The sequence below is a fragment of the Alnus glutinosa genome, chromosome 9 (genome assembly GCF_958979055.1).
Source record: "Alnus glutinosa chromosome 9, dhAlnGlut1.1, whole genome shotgun sequence".
Lineage (NCBI taxonomy): Eukaryota > Viridiplantae > Streptophyta > Magnoliopsida > Fagales > Betulaceae > Alnus > Alnus glutinosa.
The window spans coordinates 4,229,781-4,248,211 of record NC_084894.1 but is presented as its reverse complement, the minus strand read 5'-3'; the positions used below and the strand labels follow the sequence as shown (position 1 = coordinate 4,248,211).

The 18,431-nt window shown below is 38.0% G+C and overlaps 4 protein-coding genes and 1 non-coding gene across 5 annotated transcripts; 2 read left to right on the top strand and 3 right to left on the bottom strand.

The window, feature by feature from the left end:
• The first annotated feature begins 3 nt into the window (after positions 1 to 3).
• On the top strand, positions 4 to 6,653 carry LOC133878670 (uncharacterized). Its single transcript, XM_062317254.1, has 3 exons — positions 4 to 329; positions 1,206 to 1,243; positions 6,317 to 6,653. Exons 1-3 carry the CDS (start codon positions 257 to 259, stop codon positions 6,428 to 6,430), a joined length of 225 nt encoding a protein of 74 aa, XP_062173238.1. The 5' UTR covers positions 4 to 256; the 3' UTR covers positions 6,431 to 6,653.
• Positions 6,654 to 7,639: 986 nt separating this feature from the next.
• Positions 7,640 to 9,461, bottom strand: LOC133877454 (cytochrome P450 94A1-like). The gene has a single exon (XM_062315765.1). It carries the CDS (start codon positions 9,402 to 9,404, stop codon positions 7,782 to 7,784), a length of 1,623 nt encoding a protein of 540 aa, XP_062171749.1. The 5' UTR covers positions 9,405 to 9,461; the 3' UTR covers positions 7,640 to 7,781.
• On the top strand, positions 9,458 to 12,856 carry LOC133877455 (protein PATRONUS 1-like). Its single transcript, XM_062315767.1, has 5 exons — positions 9,458 to 9,803; positions 10,327 to 10,438; positions 11,265 to 11,525; positions 12,234 to 12,277; positions 12,537 to 12,856. Exons 2-5 carry the CDS (start codon positions 10,372 to 10,374, stop codon positions 12,732 to 12,734), a joined length of 570 nt encoding a protein of 189 aa, XP_062171751.1. The 5' UTR covers positions 9,458 to 9,803; positions 10,327 to 10,371; the 3' UTR covers positions 12,735 to 12,856.
• Positions 12,857 to 13,209: 353 nt separating this feature from the next.
• TRNAR-ACG (transfer RNA arginine (anticodon ACG)) lies at positions 13,210 to 13,282 on the bottom strand. Its single transcript has one exon. It is a non-coding gene; the product is annotated as a tRNA-Arg (tRNA).
• Positions 13,283 to 14,116: 834 nt separating this feature from the next.
• Positions 14,117 to 16,533, bottom strand: LOC133877872 (mitochondrial fission 1 protein A-like). The gene is made up of 5 exons (XM_062316319.1): positions 16,261 to 16,533; positions 15,112 to 15,250; positions 14,774 to 14,895; positions 14,508 to 14,571; positions 14,117 to 14,410 (listed from the first exon to the last, which is right to left on the bottom strand). Exons 1-5 carry the CDS (start codon positions 16,366 to 16,368, stop codon positions 14,325 to 14,327), a joined length of 519 nt encoding a protein of 172 aa, XP_062172303.1. The 5' UTR covers positions 16,369 to 16,533; the 3' UTR covers positions 14,117 to 14,324.
• Positions 16,534 to 18,431: the final 1,898 nt, after the last annotated feature.

Sequence of the window (18,431 nt, the reverse complement as noted above, 5' to 3'; positions counted from 1 at the left end):
TATTTTTCACCTCTTCGAATGTTTTCGTACTCCTCCACCAAGTAAACGTAAGACCCACTCCCCAGCTCTCTCTACCATCATTGGCAGTTTCGCACATATCTTTCTCACAATTTCTACATATTTTTCGCCTTCTTGAGGCGCACGCACACGCTCTCGGCCAACTACCAAAGTCTTAAAACCCAAAAACACGCACAAAATCCAAAAAAAAAAAAAAAAAAAGAGAGAGAGAGAGAAGCTTTTTCATTTTTAATTGTCGATGGCAAGGGATAGCTGCTTGGCCCGTGTCGGCGCCGGCGTTGCTGTCGGTGGCGCTGTTGGTGGTGCCGTCGGTAATTTCCCCCCTCCCCAGAACCTGATATTCCTTTGAAACCCTTACTGTGCTTTATTCCTTTTATCCTTCAATATTGGTCTGGATATTGTTGCTTTCTTCTTTGATTGTATTGTATATTTGTTGTCCGATTTTTTGTCTTGGTTTTGCATTGGGGTTTCTAGCCTTCGTTGTTTTGTAATCGCAGTATCGAAAAGTTTGACCTTTAGAAGTGTATTTTCCGGCCAGCATCTTGTCTGAACAATACCCACTTCACTACATTTATGATTTTGATAGAATGACTCCATATTTCTTGTGGGTGCTTGTTATTCTTGATATTGGTGTGGAATGGAAATAACCCATCTAAGTTGAATGGCTTTCTGGGTCAGAGATAGACTAAACACGCTGAGATGCTTTCAGCTTACGCCCATCAATAGATGGCTTGTGGGGTCTTGGGGTTTATCTGACAATGTTATTAGTAGTAGTTAATCTGGCGCTGCTGTGTCTTTGGATTTGAGCTTGCGTGCTCTTTTATCTGTTTGGCGTTTGGGTCGCTAGGGAGTCCCTTGCCCTTGTAATCCTTTGGTTATGTAGATGAATTCTTATTCACCTGAAAAAATAACCTACAAAAGAAGAAGAAGAAGAAGAAGAAGAAGAAGAAAAAGTCTCTTGAATTCAGTGTTTAGATTTTTGGAATTCAATTTTGCTTTCAATGAAATTATTGGAGATACTTCTGCTATGAATTCATGGAAGCTTGAATGGAAATTGCTGATAAGGAAAAAGTTTGCAAGCTTTAAAGAAATAATTTCAGTTTTCTGTGCATTGTTTGTGTAAGTTCTTTGAAATCTTGCCAGTCAAGTTTATGATTCTTACATGATTTTTATCTGATTATTTACAGGTGCTGTGTATGGCACATATGAGGCTATTAGGTTTAAGGTATTTATCTGATCTAATCTTGCACTTCAACTCGTGAGATTATGTAGACTTCACATTTGACTACTCTTTGTCATCATTATTGCTTTCTGTCAAAAATAATATTTCATGCTTTCTTATTTCCACTTTTGATATGGTCTTTCCAAATGATGGTTTTCATGTTCCTGTGAGTAGTTTTTACACATGCTTACATTGCAATGCCAATACAGAGTACATAAATAGGTTATATATAATATGGCCAAAAAGAAGAGCGGATATTGTAAGATGGCCCATTACCATATCATTAAACATAGATTCAATTTCTTAGTATTTTATTTTTTTGATAAGTAATAAAGAGATTTATTAAAAGCGTAAGGCGCCCCTAAGTACACCAACAGTATACAAAAGAAAGCACCTAGCTAAAAAAAGAGAAAAAGAAAACCCAAAAAAGAAAGAAACCCACATGGACCAAGCCCTAAAGCACAAAACCCACCAAGAGCATTCAGAGCAACAAAAGAAAAGCCCAAACAAACACACAAAGAACTACCCTAGAACCCGAAACCCATTAGGAGCACTCGACGCTACAGAGCCTGAGCCTTTCCTCTCCTACTCCTAGAGGGCCCGCTCGCATCACCGTAGTTGATGGAACTCTTCAAATTCTGCAACTCTCTCATCCCTTTAGTCTTAAGCCGCTTACCCTTATTACCCCGAAGAAAATCCTCCTCAATGGCATCCAACAACGCGAAGGACATGTCTACATCCTTAACACCATCCCAATCCCAATCCAAGGGCATGTCGGGAAGACAAACACCCAAAGGTTAAGGACAGTCTCCTTCCTCCCCAACCCAGCCTTCAACTCCCTGATCCCACACAACAATCTCCTCAGACGGGCCAAAACCAACCGGCCACTCCTGAGATTGGATCAAGCCATCCGATTTGATAGTTACACCCTTATCAGTAGTCGAAGAAGCGCAGCCACTCAAGGGGGATGGAACACTTGGGAGGAGGAATCCACACCAAAAAAAGCTAGACGAAGAAGGCTTACCCACTCCCCCACTTGGCTTCGGTGAGGACTGGACCACGGTCCCGCTCAAAACCTAAGAAGCACCACCTAAACACGGACACTAAAAGCTGTCGCCGCCTCATCGAGCATAGAAACATCCATTTGAGAAGTATTAGCCTTCGATTTTTGGTGATGTCTCAGGACCGATTCGGACTCGGACGAGTAGATGGGAGTCCCACTCTCCGACATCACCGGAAGAGAAAGGCGAATCCTTTCCCCCAACGCTGCCACCCCCAAAGAAGAGAACTCAAACCCCTTTGAATCCAAAACCGGACCCCCAAAGGTAGTATTCACATCTGCTGGAGGAAAGTCAAAAGAGTCAGGACCATCGACCATGCACAAGCCTGGACCAACAACCGACACCGTGCACAAGCCAGGATCGGCACCTTTAGGAGGAAAGGAAAACACATTAGCAAGTACAGACAACCCGCCACCCATGCCATCCGTCGTTGCAACCTCTGCCGAAGCTCAACTTGCCAAGCCAAAGCAGGTTGATCATAAGACACCAGAATATACACCGGAGAGGCGAGAGGAAAAACCCCCATTGACAACGAGCTAGACTTGATCGCCGGAAAAGTACCAGTCGAACCGTCCAAAGCTTCCCCGGTGGGCACGACTACCTTCTGACAAACTGGCGGAAGAGAAGCCCCCACCAATAGCAAGCCAGACTTGATCGCCGGAAAAGACTCAGTCGAATCGTCCAAAGCTTCCGACGCCAAAGAACCCAAACCTAAAGTAACAGATTCCAAGCCTGTTGGGTAATCGTCAGATCCGCAACCCGGACCATAACTCATCTTTTTAGCCTTCTTAGTGTTGGGCATAAAGCTCAACCTCCTGGAACCAGCTTGAAGACGGAGCCCTACAAGCATAGAATACTTATAGACCCGGCCCAAACCCATACAGTCCAATAACCTTCTCAACCCAATAGAGGAGGTCCTGCTCCTGCCCAAGTTTGAAAAAATCCCGCTTACCCAATCCAACCAAACACCAAACTACTCGAGAATCTTCCTTAAGAATGTATCGTCGCAATCCCTAGACCCCATCAAACACCCAACCAAACATGCCTCCCTGCAACCTTTACATCTTTGAAAACTGGAGCCATCAACACTCCGGTCTTTACCCAAAGGATCAGCCTCCGCCGACAGGACCAGAGTCCAACCATCTAAGGCAGGAAAGGAATGCGGCGAGCGCACCTCCTCCGCAAACGACAAGGGACCCGCTGCCTTTCCCAAAAAATCCCCCATCGGAGAATCACTGTCTACCGGCCGCACCACCTTCTTCCCACCTGCCTTTTCCACCGGCGAAGAAAAGTCGAAACCGCGCCCTACCACAGCAACAAGGGAATCCTTCGCCTTTCGCAGCTCCCCAACAAACTTGAGCCAACCCCAACCTCCACGCCCCTCAGGAATACGAAGGAGCCCTCTCTGCCCGCCCAACCCATAGACCGCTGCCTCCATAAACCGACCATTAATGTTTCCTCCTAAGCGAACAATCGTCACCTTCAACCCATCCCTGAAAGATTTGACAAAATCAAACACTACAAGGATACCCATCAGCTCCTCCATCGTTGACACCAGCCATACTAAGCACTGTTTGCTCAGGAGTACCTCACCGTAAAATATTTTCCACCTCTCTACCACCCGTAGCACTGACGCCCCCTCAAGAACCGATAGGACAAATGATTTAGCCTCCACCAGAAATCTTCTATCTCTAGGCTCACCAACCGTAACCGACGAAACACCCAAAATCAACTTCCATCAACAAAAACACTAGACGACGACTTAGAGCTAGAGAAAAGATTTGTTTGTTATAATTTCATGTTTCAAACACTAGACGACAATGTAGAACGCATGGGAATTAGATTCCTCTAACTTCAATTTTAGAGCTGTAATACCAATATCTGATGTTTGGTTCCTGCTCCTGCTGCCTGGTATGTTTCTTTTCAAGACCAAATAACAGATCCAAGAAAGATCTTATTGCAGCTGCAATAAGCTCAGCTGAGTGTTTCAAAGCTTCTCATGGGATGGTTGATAGATTGGGGGGTCTGAAAAAATGGCTTGTTTGGTGGTATTGGTGTGGCTTAGTTGACTCTATTGGGCATACACATGCTTTCATGTAGTTTTATATATGGGCTGATCACACACAAAGCCCACTACTTAGAGCTGAAAAAACTTGAACTTTTTGAACAATTATAGCGATTTTTATATTGGGCTATAAGCAATGAAGTCTTGTGTGAGGTTCAAAAGGTAGAGATATTGGACAGTGATAAAGACTAGAATTTTTTTAAAAATATATATATATTTTTTAATGAATATATAAAGGCTAGAAACTTAAACTTCACACAGATTTTCTTCCTCTTCTTTATGGGTGACTAGTTGTCATTTTGAATCGGACCTCAACCTAGCCCGACCTGGTCTGAGCTGCATTCTGTGATTGCTTTCCCCTTTTTGTGACTTTGCATATCTTAAGCACATACTGTGATCTTTCAAAGTGATTTACACTCCCTTTTAGATATATTGAAGTTCATTGTTTGATAGGCAGATAATGATTCAACACATATTCAATAGATTTTCCTTGGCATATCTTCATAGTGAGCATGGAAAAATTTCTTATGTTTTAGGAGTAAGAGTGGGATTAGGTCCCATTGTACCATTAGATTTCTGCTGGACTGCAACGTGACTAATAAAACTTGCTGCAGCCCAAAGCCTTTCAAACCTTCTTTTTTCGTTTCTGTTCTTAAGAGGGTCTAATTGCATTTGAACTGCCTGCAGCCAGATTATCACCATTATAATCTATCAGAATTTCTCAATAAAAATACACTACAAAGTCATGTCTTTTTTTTTTTTTTCTTTTCCCAGATTTGGGTTTGCTGCCTTAATCTGATAGATATCCATTAATGTTTGTATAACTTGGACCCTGCCTTTGCCATCCGTATCTTTGTTGCGATGAGGGATATTATCTATCAATGTTTCGAGAACCAGATCAGACAACCATGGGTTTCCATGTTGACCTAATCTGTGTTGCATGTATACCGGACTTAACTGACAATCGCAAATTGTCATTATCTTTTTTCCTGGGTTTGTCAGAACTCTGCTTTCAATGGCTAGCACATCTTCATATGTAGTAGTAGCGAGTAGTTCCTTCCCAGGTCAGTAGGCTTGAGCAAATAATTCCTCCATAAATATTGAGGTGCCTCTAGCCTCGCCTTGTGCTCTATCCCCTTAACTATAGGTGTATCTCCTTGATCCAGAATCTATACCTAACCAGAAAAAAGGAAAGAAAGGGCTTTGCTGCTTCTTGCTCCACTACTTGGCAAACATAAACTACTGTGTGCACATGGATTCAATGAGGAAGGTGGTAGTTGTTTATTATTGGATCAATATTGCTAATCCCTCTTTTTGTGCTATACTCATATTATTCCCTAGCAGCTTAAGAGCCAATGAATTGAGGCAGCTGTTATTTTCTGAATGAGACAACCCGCCTAGTAGCCTCTTCTCTTCCTGGAAACCTATTGACTGTCATTAAAATCCTCAATGCATGAACAAAATATTTGCTACTTGTTGACTGACCCCTACAAGACTTTTGATTTGTGTGCCATTCATTCGGATGAGATAATATGCTAAGAAGAAAACTTATCTTTCATCAGTTATTCATACACACTTCTGGGTGCAAAACCAAAGAATCTCCTTCGCTACAGCTTTTAGATCTGCAGCCCATGTTTTAAATATATATTCTATGAGAAATACTAAAGGAACTAAATTATTTACTAAGATACGGGTACTAAGATGATTTGGAGCTTATTCATTGGTACCCGTAGCATTTCTTTTTATTAATTGTTTTGATCATCTTTAATGAATAAGCTCTACATCATTTAGTAAGACTTCATTTGTAAAAGTTTAAGTACCTGTAGCATTTCTCATATTCTATACTCGTGCAATGGAAATTACGAATCAATTTATTCGCTTTGACTATCAATATCAGTGTTTATTTTGATAATTATATTATATGTATCTTATTACCGGTGGCGGATTCAGGTACCAGGACTTATGAAGATCAGGTATATTGGACAAACTACACTAGGCAGCGCGGCTATTTTTGGTCTTTTCTTGGGTGCTGGCAGCCTGATACACTGCGGGAAGTCTTATTAAGCAGTTTTTTGGTTTATTAATTTTGCCTGTCTATTAACTTCTGCTTTGAACTTTGATGTCACCATGCCCTTGGACAGTGTGCAAAGAGTGCAATAATCATATGATTACTTGTTTCAAAGGCAAAACTTTTCTTGTGCTGTTGTTTTCATGGTGAAATTTTCTTTGTAATTTCTCTCTCTCTGACTGTGATTGCACACTATGGTATGATCAGTTTAATTTTCTAGTGCGGCCTTTTCTTTCAATGCAACTCCTTTCACTAAAGAATTCTCTCTCTCGACAGATGAAGGGAACTGTGACGAGAGGCTACCCCCCCCCACTTTTTTCTTTTTTTTTTAATTATTATTATTATATACATATATATATAATTTGGGGGCTCAAAACCTCCTAGTTTTGCATGAGAGAACTTGTCAAGAATGATGTGTGTTTCCATGATAAATAGACGGTTTGGATTGGAGAGCAGATTTGTTATGCTATTGCTAACCGCTTCTCCCAAATCCAATTGTGAAACTTCCCCTTCCCATGAAATATTGTCTCTACTCTGGACTTTGTGTTCCTGAAGCCGTGTGTGTCTATGGCATTTGACTGCCTACCAAACACAATTACAGGAGGCCCTTTTCCAACTCGGTTACCATGTACTATTTACTGGCTTTTTAAGGCAAGTGATGACGTGGACTTCCGTCAATTTTTAGGTGGAAGTTGAAAAGAGGTTCCATTTCCGCTTATAACCATAAACAAAGTATTATCTCCCATATAAAATGAACCGTACGGAGCAAAAAAATAATTTCGTTATACCATAGGAAGAATAAATGTAGTTAACCTTAACTTTTATTATAAAAGTTGTTTTTCATTTATTGGACCATCATTCTAATTTCAATGTGAAATCAGAACAATCAATGTCAATGGAGTCTTATTGCTTAAAAAATAAATAAAAAAATCCATGGGATACTACAATTTCATTGCAAACTTATTAGACAATCTATATTTTAAATTTTAGTGGCTAACGTAAGTGACATTAGTTTGATCTATTGCTTAAAAAATAAATAAAAAATCTATGGGATACTACAATTTCATTACGAACTTATTAGACAATCTACATTTCTACATTATTTTGGTTTATATCAAGTCTACATCAACACACATCGGATGTACAACCCATGCATGTAAGATCTACATGTATGAAACTCACGTGCCTAAGTCTCACACTCTGTATTTATAAAATTCACATACATAAATCTCACACCCTATGGAGATTGTCATAAAGTTGATGTAACATTACCCTCGACAAAATAAGGTCTCACACTGATTCACACAATACTTTTAAGGTATCATCATCTGCCACGTGGCATCCTACCTACCGCGTGTGTAGTTGTCTCCTCAGTCTAACAGGCAATCCACCCCTCATCTTAAGTAGTAGCGATAGTGTGTAAGGCGGGTTCATCATCTTCTCTGCAGTTGCACCGCCATCAACGGCTACAACATCAAACTCATACATCACCGCCGCCGCCACCGACTTCATCTGCAAATAAGCCATCTCCTTCCCCAAACAAATCCTGGGCCCACAATGGAACACCGGGTACCGGTTCTGATCCGACGGCTGAAAAGCCCCATCATCATCCAACCACCTCTCGGGCCTAAACTCCCTACAATCCTCTCCCCACACCCTCTCCATCCTCCCCATCGCATAAGCCGAGTAATCGGCAAACCACCCCTTCCCCACGCGAGTCCCATCAGGAAAAACGTCATCAGCTACCGTTAATCTGGAATTGATCGGTACGGGTGGGAACAACCGCATGGACTCCGATAGAGCTGCATGTAGGTAATGGAGCTTCTTCAGCTCATCGTAGCTGAAAATTCGCGGCTGTTTTGCTGGCGCCGTCGCCAACAACTCCTCGTGTATCAAACGCGCGCACCGAGGGTGCCCAGATATCAACCAGAAGAACCATGTCATGGCCGTGGACGTTGAGTCTCTCCCAGCAAGTATGAAGCTAATGACTATGTCTCTCAAGAACTTTCTCTTTTGTTCTTGATCTTGGAACTCTATGTTCAAGCTCGAGAACATGAATCTTGACAACAAGTCTTGATTTTTACGTGGTTTTTCACAACCCTGATCATGATCTTCTGATTCTTCTTGTTCTTGTTCTTGTTCTTTGGAGCGGATGATATCTATGGCGTAGTGGCTGATCACTTCTACGGCTTCCTTGTATCTTTTTTCCGAGCCCATATTGAGAAATCTTTTCAACTTCCAGAGTAGAGGCAGTGGTGACAAAAACCTTGATGAGCTAATCTCCACAGCATCATCAAAAGCTTTTGCAAAGTTGGAGCTCGGCGTGTTTTGGCACATGTTGTCGGAGACCAAGCACGCGGGGTTCACGCCAAATGCAACGTGGCATATGTTATCGAAGCCAAATCTTTGCAACACGTCTTGAAGATCGACGACTTTGTTCTCATCGCACGCGGCGGACAGGTAAGGGACGAGGCGGTTCGAGATCTCGGACGTGACGGTTTCGGAGATGAAGTGTTTGAGAGACTTGGTGTTGAATTCGTGGCTTGCGATCTTGCGCTGGAGAGTCCAGAGATGGGCGTCGACGTTGAAGATGCCGTTGCCGAGGAGCTCGGAGAGGACGTCGTGGAAGCGAGAGCCTTTGATGTAGTTTTGGAAGTTGGAGTGGAGGAAGTGCTCGACATTGGTGGGGTTGGCAGTGCAGACGCCATGGGAGAGGTCGAGGAAGGTGCGGACTCGGAGAGTGGATGATGGGGTTTGGGAGAGCATGTCGGCGACCCAGTCGTGGAAGCGATGGCGGTTGCGGAGGAAACCTGGTAGGTTTCCGATGATGGGGTATGATTGTGGGCATGGGGTTTTGGACGGAGATGATTCAGAATTGGAAAGGAATCTGAAGATGATGATGATGATGAAGAAACAAAGGGATAAGGAGAGCAAGGGATAGGAGGCAGTACTACTGTTGAGGTCCACCATGGCCTCTTGTTTTTGTGTGTTTGAGAAATTGAGATGACAAAGTCGTGGGAAGGCTAAAGTAAAGATCATCAGACTTTATGTTTAAATATTAATTTAATTGAATAATTTAACATTATCTTATTTATTTCTCATATGCAAATCTCTCTCCCTTTTGATGACGTCTTTTCCCTTCAAAGTTCCTTTTAAAAGCAATCCGTGTGTAGGATATATTAAACGGGATCAAAAGAAACCGTCGCCCCGGACGCCAACCACAGTAATCAGCTTTCCAAACAGACCTTTACGTCCTCGCCATTTCCAAACTCGTCCTGCTTTTGGCCGCCAATTTCAAACTTTCACTTCTAGAAGCAGCGATCGAGCGCCTCTGCAATTTATTATTATTATTTTTCTGATTCTGAAGAGGTACGGATTTCCGTCTCAATCTCCTTTTTCTCTTAATTTATTGTGAATTTTCATGGCCGAAAAGAAATCAAGAAGTATTGAAGATCTAATATCGCTCATCTTCAGGGTTTGGATATTTTGAGCCTTTTTTTTTTTTTTTTTCCTTTGACAGTAAAGAAAAATGTTAAAGTGATGTTAAAAACCTTTTGCTAATCAGTGGAATTTGTTTCCGGGAAAAGTAATTTTTCTTAATAAATAAATAAATTAAAATTATGATTCTATCTATCTTTCTCGATTAGGTATTTCCAGGTCCAAGATTTAAGCCTCATATGAATTAGGTTGGAATAATTTTCTCTTTTTGAATCTGAACTTGAGAATCAGTTCGAAACTGTGGTTGTTGTCTTTATTTATGCTGAGACTGAAATGCTATAGATCGTTTAGAGAGGAGCACTAAATAAGTTGAAAGCCTTACTTGCTAATAGAACATCTATTGCCAATTCCCATTTCTTTCAATTTTTTGCTGATGACATTATTTCTATTCCAGAGCTCAGTGCCGGAGATCGAATCTTCACGATAAGAGAAGGAAACAATGGGAAGCCGTTTCACTCCGGGGCAGCTAATCATTCCAAATGAAAATTTGGATGTTCACCACAAAAGTAATTCTCCATGTTTCTATTATATCCTTATGTTATGAATGTCATCTGATGGGGAGGGATCATGATCCTCTAGAATTCCTAGGGTATTCTAGCATCCAGATTTCCTTAAATCCTAACGATTATTTTCGAATTAAATGATTGAAATTTTTTCATATCAATATTTATCTCTTTTACCTATCATTTTAGTACACCACATTTTAAAAGGGATAAATACTAATGTGGCAAAATCCCTACTATTTAATTTGGAAACAATGGTTGTGATTAAGAAAATCTAAAAGGTGTAATACCCTAAGAATTATAGAGAATATTGAGCCCATGGGGAGATTGGAACATTGTGAAAATTGGAGTTTTGTTTAGCTGACACTTAATCTAGCCTACTATTTATGCACGTAAGAGCATCTCCAGCAAAGCTTTATAATAGCTTTATTTAGTTTTTATTAGGTAATTTACCCCTCAAACAGAGCTTTTAAAATAAAAGTTTCCTATCTAATTTTCTACAGTAGACTCTACTGTAGCAACTTGGACTAACATAATAATATTTAAAGAAAGGGAGAGAGGAAGGTGAAAGGTAAAAAAAAATAATAAAAATAATTGGAAAATAATATTTAAAGAAAGTAAAGAATAAAATAAATAGTGTTATTGGAGTTTGTATTGAAAACTGAGTAGTTGAAATAGAAGAGAGGGATTTTTGCGCAGCTAAAAAACTCTTATTGCTAGAGATACTCTAATACGTTAGCCAATGTTGATTGGGCCTTCGGAATGTCTTTTTGTCAACCGTGGACCTGCTCAAACTTTTGTCCTTAAATTGACTTATTTTCTTTTGTAGAGGATGTTGATGGGAAAATGAAGGGTTTGAAAACAGCTACAAAGAAAGGTGGAGTAGGGCTTGGAGGTCGCAAGGCTCTCAACGACATCACAAACAAAGCATCGCTTCATCATGAAGCATCCTCGAGGAAAAAGGATGTACTACCAAAAGGGGAACTTAATGTAGCTGAGGAAATGTTTTTGCATGATCACAAAAAATGCATTGAGGCACAAAAAAGTGCATTGGATACTTTTTACCTGGACATGGTTCTTCCAGGACACGGTAATTATACTTGCTTCTTATTTCATTATTATATGGTAACATTTTAGTTGATTCTTTTTTACACACACAGATGCATATGTATATCCTCATTAAGTGCTGCTGTTTTACCACTTGATGTCTTATGTTTAGATTTGGCTGTCAGTTTTCTTCCTGTCTGAAATGATGATCTAAATTTATACTGGTATTCCAATCTTCTTTCTTTTGGAAGGTCTCACCAAGAAGTTGGAATGCACTCTTTGCAAATCCTTCATTAGGTTTGGTTTGTATTTAAGCATGTTTCTCTGTATTTAGTATATTGCTTGACTACTTTAGGAAGGAACCATTATTAACCTTGGAAATATGAATGCTCCAAGTTCTTAAGTTTGTTGTGATTTCTGTAATAAAAACTTCAGGCCAAAAATCATGAATCCAAAAGATATGGAAGATGAAATCAATGCAGACATAATCTAGCTTCATATTGCCTAAAGTTTTAAACACTTGCTTTAGGCTGTGTTTGTTTCACTGGAAAAATATTTGCACGTTATTGTCCTAAAAATATTTGTTCTTTTGTTTAACTTTCACACTGAATTACTAGTTTTCCTCTTTTCCCTTTTGTAATTTAAATATGATACCCTTATATTGCATAACTCTCAAATTGTTGGTAGCTGCAAAGGTTTTTACAATCTTGATTCTCTAAACTCTTTTTTTTCTTCTTCTTCTTCTTTGCAGATTCTCTATGCCCTGCTGAACATCAAGAATCTAAACAATCAAAGGTGCTTCTTTTTTACTTTCCTACCTCTCTACTTTGACATAACATAAAAATGGAAGGGCAGGTCTGCTTTAACAAAACAAATGATTTGGATACTGTTATATTCATTTGAGTCAAATTTCAAAATGCGGTGAATTATTTCGTTATCCTTTGTTCATCGAAACGACAATCATTCCCCTTCCGTGATTGGTTTCTTGTGATTTCATTATTTTATCATTGAAAACTATAGCTTCTCCTTACATAATCCTCTATCTGTGCTTCAGGCTGATCCTGATAGCCCCCGCTGCTACCCTGAGGAAGTAGAATTGCCCGTGTCTGAGTTTGCTGATTGGTTAGCATCTTCAATAGAATGGACCTCTCCTCCATCTTCTCCAATACGGTGGGACTCTCCACCATCCTCTCCTTTTGCCTGGGAATCCGAAGCGGTTGAATTCATTCTGAAGCAAGAAATTGGTGTTTGAATGTGATTTATTTCTTTGATTTTGTTTGTTCGTAAAATGTAACCTGCAGTTGTACTCAAATCTCACATTTTATGCTAACGATTCTTTCAAATTTTATGAGATCTATAACTTGATTGTTTGAATTGAAGAGACAATGGGACGAAAGTAGAGTACAAATGTGTTTGAGTGAAGTAGAATTAGGAAAATATTTTAATTGGTGGCCAGTGATAATAGAGGGAGTTTTTGTCTAGCTCAAATAGATGATAGTTGGCTAATTGAAAATTCAAAAATTCAAAAATAAAAATAATAATTAATGCCGTAATTGGAAATTCATTCTATTTTCAACTAATCGTTATTGGAGCGGTGGTGAGGAGTAGTGGAATATAACAAATTTGAGCCACTGGATTTTTGCAGTAATAGAGAGCTTCCTGTGGAATCGCCTGTAGAATACAGCTGCTCTAACACTGAGCAAAAGAAAAAAAATACATAGAAAGTACGACTCCGCTGGGGATCGAACCCAGAATCTCTGGTTTCGTAGACCAGCGCCTTATCCATTGGGCCACGGAGTCCTGTTGAAATGAAGTATTACAAATATAATTTAACAGGCAGTTATTATCACATGAACTGAGATTTTGACCTTTAAACCTGCTACGCTAAATGTTTTGGCCAATATCAATGCACAAGAAAACCCAGTATGCATGTCCAGCAATGGAGGGAGTGATAGTGTTGCTCCTAAGCATTTTTTTTTTCCCTGTTGAAACTGCAGAAAAATTAAGAAGGCTAGTCAAGGTTGTCTACAATTTCTTTTTCTTTTTTAGTAGATTGGTATATACGACTTGATGATGTAGTAGTGAAAATCATACTTAGATTAACACTTGTAAAAAATAAAATTAAGAGTTAATGTTTAGTGCAATGTCATCTCATTTATATGACATTCGTATAACAGCATACTAAATAGCATTACTCTCCCTTATGAGAAATGCTATGGATACTAAATTTTTTACCAAAAGATGGGTACCAAAATGATGTAAAACTTATTCATTGATATTTGTAACATTTCTCTTGATTAATTGTTTGGATAATCTTCAATGATTAGCTCTATATCATTCTGGTACCCATATTTTAATAAAAGATATAGTATCCCTAACATTTCTCCCTTCTTTTTAGATTAGGCGAGTGTCTAGTTAGTACCTATCATATACATACATTGTACTTATCTGAGACATTGGTCATATGATTGGATTTGCAGTTTGAAATTACTAGTCCGATTAATCTTTCATTTGCTGTTTTCTAATTTCAACAAACCCTTTTTTTAATAGAACAAAAAATAATCATTATATTTTGATTAGAATGAAAAATTTATTGATATATGAAAAGAAGGGAAAAAAGATAAACAAATAAAATAAAATAAAATCCTAATCCAAGAGCCTGTAGGCTATAAGAAAACAAAACTACCCGAATCGTTATATCTTACAATCTTTGTACGACCTTTTACACCTCAGGTTTAAGTTTTTTCTTTTTAGCTAACACAAGAAAACATTGGAATTCGATGATCAAACATGTTCAAATAAGAGGTTTCTTTTGCAGAGAGGTGAGTTCAAAAGAGTTGGATCACTTCTTCTTAGCCAGTGCTGCTGCAATCCCACCAGCAATCAGTCCAACTCCAGCTGCAGCAATGCCTATACCAATGGCACCATCTAAATTGACACCAAAGAGGGGAGAAGAATGGTTGGTGTTTTGTTCAACTCAGAGACAATAATAAAGGAGAAGAAGACAATAATGATTGATTGTTACCTTTTTTGATCCGGTCTTCAATTGCTTTCTTCAAGGTCTGTGCCTGTCTCCAATCAGGTGCGATCTACAAAAGAAACATGCAACATTCAAGTTCAGGAGTTTACTCTAATGGAAAATCATATTTTTTTTCAAAGCATGGTACTAAGTTTTAGAATCTTTTGACAATAATAGATTAAAAGTAGTCTGACATTGAAGACAAAACTACTTGAGGTAAATGAAGTAGGCCTGCCAGTTACTAGTTCATAACAGGAGAACAGAGATCACACCATTAAACACTGCTCCGCAAGCTGCCTACTTCTTGAATAATCACCACTTCTGTAATACCCAATGGCCAGAAGATATAGCTTCTCTCTCGTTTGCAGTGGGCTGTTATTACTGGCCAAAGAAGCTGCCAATGACATGCTTTGCAAAAGTTAGCAAGGTATTCTACTCGGTGAAGCCATAGATAGAACAAAATAAGCAGGTACACTGCAAAATTCTGACATTAAATGTTCACGGCCATTTCGACAGGACACACTTCTTGGTTAAGAGGCCCAAGGGGAGAAGAGACACACACACACACATACACACACACAGAGGAGCCTGGTTTTATATATATTTCCACCTTCAAGCATCGCGGTCCCCCGTTGTACATCTTCTGGTCGTCTCGAGTGAACAAGAGCCCATGATAATCGCATGATACATTCGTTCAATAGCTCATTAGAGGAACCTTTTTGGGCCTCAGCTACCTCTCTCTCACAGCCCTGCGGATGCACGAGTACAGAAGAAGACAAAGGAATAGATCAGACCAAAAACATCATGCAAGTGAAATCCAATATGACTGCTAATTAGGAAAACACTGTAAATAATACATTCCAAAGGAAAAGGCAGAATTTTGCACCAAAATGTTAAGCAGCTGTTAACACTTTCAACATAATGCACCAACTTCTTTCTGTATTATGGTCCACATATTAACTTTTGGCTCATCTATTAAGTAGTGCTTAAAAAGAACAACCATCAAGCCAGCAGAATCAACAAGGATCTGCTCATTAACATACATTGATTGGATAATACATGGCAAAGACAACTTCCACAACTACCACAATACATATATAATCACTGGTGCACTTCCCACATATGTAAAAGCCTAAACTGATATAAAGGAAAAATAACAAAGTACAAGAAACAAATTGTATAAAATTACAGGAGAGCAATATGTCAGTATGAAAGGATGTTCAGAACTGTGAAAATACAGAAACGATTATTTGTGGAAAGACAAGAAAGGGAAGTTCACCATATTATGTCTATTTTTGTTACAAATATACCATAGATGACATTTTCATTAACTAATTCTTCTTCTTTACATCACCAACATAAACTTATCGTAAGTAGAGATAATCTTCAATATAAACATATCCCATTTGACAGCTATCCATGCCGTGTCTAATAACCTCATTGATAGGATCAATTTTAAGGAAACAATACCATTCTCCCACATGTTGTTTGCGTCGTCATGGCCTAAAATGAGTCAAATGACCATCAATATATATCGAAAACCTTAGGTAACCCTTATTTCATTTTCAATTTAGCGTGCAAAATTTTACACCAAATCTTAGACTATTGGATTGAAGCATACAACATAGGTAACTATTCGTTGGACCCAGATCACCATTCATCCAAACCACTAGCGAATACAAAATGTTTGATGAAATTCCCCAATGAAAGTTAGTTAAGAGCTGTAAATTGTTGGTTTTAAAGAGATAAAAGAGCTTACAACGACGACATCATTGTCGCACCAGGGGATCGAGTCGCCGCCGGAGAAGAAGTTAGAGACGGAACTGAAGAAGTTCCCGATCTTCGCTTCCACTTTGGATTTGGACATTGCTATTGCTCAATTCGCTCTGCTGTCGAACGAAAGCGCGCACCCTGTGAGGTGTATTCCTATTTCCTAGATACTGATTACTGACCACCGATGAAGAGATAGCGTGTTTAGGAGTGAAAAAGAGGGATCAGGACTCGAATCGTAAGAGCTAACTTAGGGCCGAAGTATTTTTGTATATATTTTGTCTTGTTTTTTTATTGGAAAACATTAATATATCTTGTAAATTTAAAATTTTCATTTAAATATTCAAATTAATATATCGTATCTAGTTTTAATTACGAAATATTTACACCGTTGATCCCTGTGATATGTCATAATTATTTTTCACTCCCTATGGTTTAAAAAATTCATGAGAGGTCCCTGTGGTATGCAATAATTACGTTTTACTCCCTGGGTCGATTTTCCATCCACCATTTTGACGGAATCTGTTAGCCCTACACGTCAGCGCCACATGTTGCCAATAAGATGGCGACATGTGTCTATTTTAATAAAAAATATATAAATTTATTAAAAAATAAATAAATAAACTTTAAAAAAAAAAAAAAAGGCAGGCTTGGGGTGGCTCTTTTTTTTAAAAAAAAAAAAGTTTATTTATTTATTTTTTAATAAATTTATATATTTTTTATTAAGATGGACACGTGACACCATCTTATTGGCGACACGTAGCGCTAACGTGTAGGGCTAACATATTCTGTCAAAATAGTGGACGAAAAATCAACCCAGAGAGTAAAACATAATTATTGTATACCACAAAGACCTCCCATGAAATTTTTAAACTATAGGAAGTGAAAAATAATTATGGCATACCACAGGAACCAACGGTGCAATTATCCCTTTAATTATATTGTGGAAAAAGTATACATATTCTACTCAAACTACTACTTAATTGTCAATATCCGTCCAAATTATTAATTGTGTCAATGTCCCCTAAGACCAACAAAAAGATAAAAATGACCCTAAATTTTTTTCAATAAAACAAAACTGTTCCTACAAATTAAAAAAAAAAAAACGAAAAAAAAAAAATTTTAAAAAAAAAAAGAAGAAAAAAATAACTGAAAAGTGAATTTTTTTTTTTTTTTAAAAAAAAAAACGAAAAAAATTTAAAAAAAAAAACGAAAAAAAAAAACCGTTTTTATTTTTTATTTTTTTGTTTTTATTTTTTGTATAAATTTGTGTTATTTTATATTTTTTTAAATAATTTTTTAGTTTTTTTTTTTAATTTTGATAATTTTATGAAGGGTATTTTTGTCATTATGAAGGATATTGACATTTTTCGGTAGTTTAAAGGAGGAGATTGACATAATTAATAGTTTGGGAATATATTGACAATAAAATGGTAATTTGAGAGAGGTTATATGTATTTTTTCCTAAAAAAAAATATGTTTTTTTTCTTTTTTTTTCCTGGTCGCTACTTTAACTAGAAATCAACTTTGGGATTTCATGAGGTGACATATTTTTACCTTCATTTGACGTGGTTAATGTTTCTTAAGACCATCTCAATTACGATGAATCCATCTAAAATATCATATACAAACACATAAAAAGTAAATTATTATGAGTGAATAAGTTTCTGTTTATTTTAAGTGAAATTAAGAAGATTTAGTTTACAATTAAGTTTTATTTTGGTGTAATTAATGGTATACATAATTTTACGTAATTTAGAATTTGAAATGATTGCATGGAGAATGAGTTCAAGATACTATCTCAAAGTTAAATTTGAGGGTATGTCAAGGAGGGGTCAGGATGATAGACTTATTCTAGTGGTGCAGGTTCTTTAAGGACAAAGTTTTCGTTTAAGTCTATTAAATTGACATGTGTTTAAAATATATGTAATTTTTTTACATATATTTTTAAGAAATATATGGATTTTGGACAAATTTTTTGAGTTGATTTTTTTTCTTTTTAACTCAATTTAAAAGAAAATTTGTGGTGAGCTTAACAACAGTCAAATCTAGAAGATGGGCATCAGAATTATATCTGGGGGTGAGTCTTTTGGTTCGGAGACTAGGGATCCAATTTGCCGACTAGTAGGATCATTGGACCCTTTACAGCGAGCAACATGA

Bases quoted from the DNA above. Each gene is read 5' to 3' on its own strand.
- LOC133877455 (XM_062315767.1), top strand. From the start codon at position 10,372: ATGGGAAGCCGTTTCACTCCGGGGCAGCTAATCATTCCAAATGAAAAT. The intron at 10,439-11,264 runs GTAATTCTCCAT...TTTCTTTTGTAG, and splicing joins TTTGGATGTTCACCACAAAA to AGGATGTTGATGGGAAAATG. The intron at 11,526-12,233 runs GTAATTATACTT...TCTTCTTTGCAG, and splicing joins CATGGTTCTTCCAGGACACG to ATTCTCTATGCCCTGCTGAA.
- LOC133878670 (XM_062317254.1), top strand. From the start codon at position 257: ATGGCAAGGGATAGCTGCTTGGCCCGTGTCGGCGCCGGCGTTGCTGTC. The intron at 330-1,205 runs GTAATTTCCCCC...GATTATTTACAG, and splicing joins CGCTGTTGGTGGTGCCGTCG to GTGCTGTGTATGGCACATAT. The intron at 1,244-6,316 runs GTATTTATCTGA...TGGCGGATTCAG, and splicing joins ATGAGGCTATTAGGTTTAAG to GTACCAGGACTTATGAAGAT.
- LOC133877454 (XM_062315765.1), bottom strand. From the start codon at position 9,404: ATGGTGGACCTCAACAGTAGTACTGCCTCCTATCCCTTGCTCTCCTTA.
- LOC133877872 (XM_062316319.1), bottom strand. From the start codon at position 16,368: ATGTCCAAATCCAAAGTGGAAGCGAAGATCGGGAACTTCTTCAGTTCC. The intron at 15,251-16,260 runs GTAAGCTCTTTT...GTGCATCCGCAG, and splicing joins GCGACAATGATGTCGTCGTT to GGCTGTGAGAGAGAGGTAGC. The intron at 14,411-14,507 runs GTAACAATCAAT...GTGTCAATTTAG, and splicing joins TGAAGACCGGATCAAAAAAG to ATGGTGCCATTGGTATAGGC.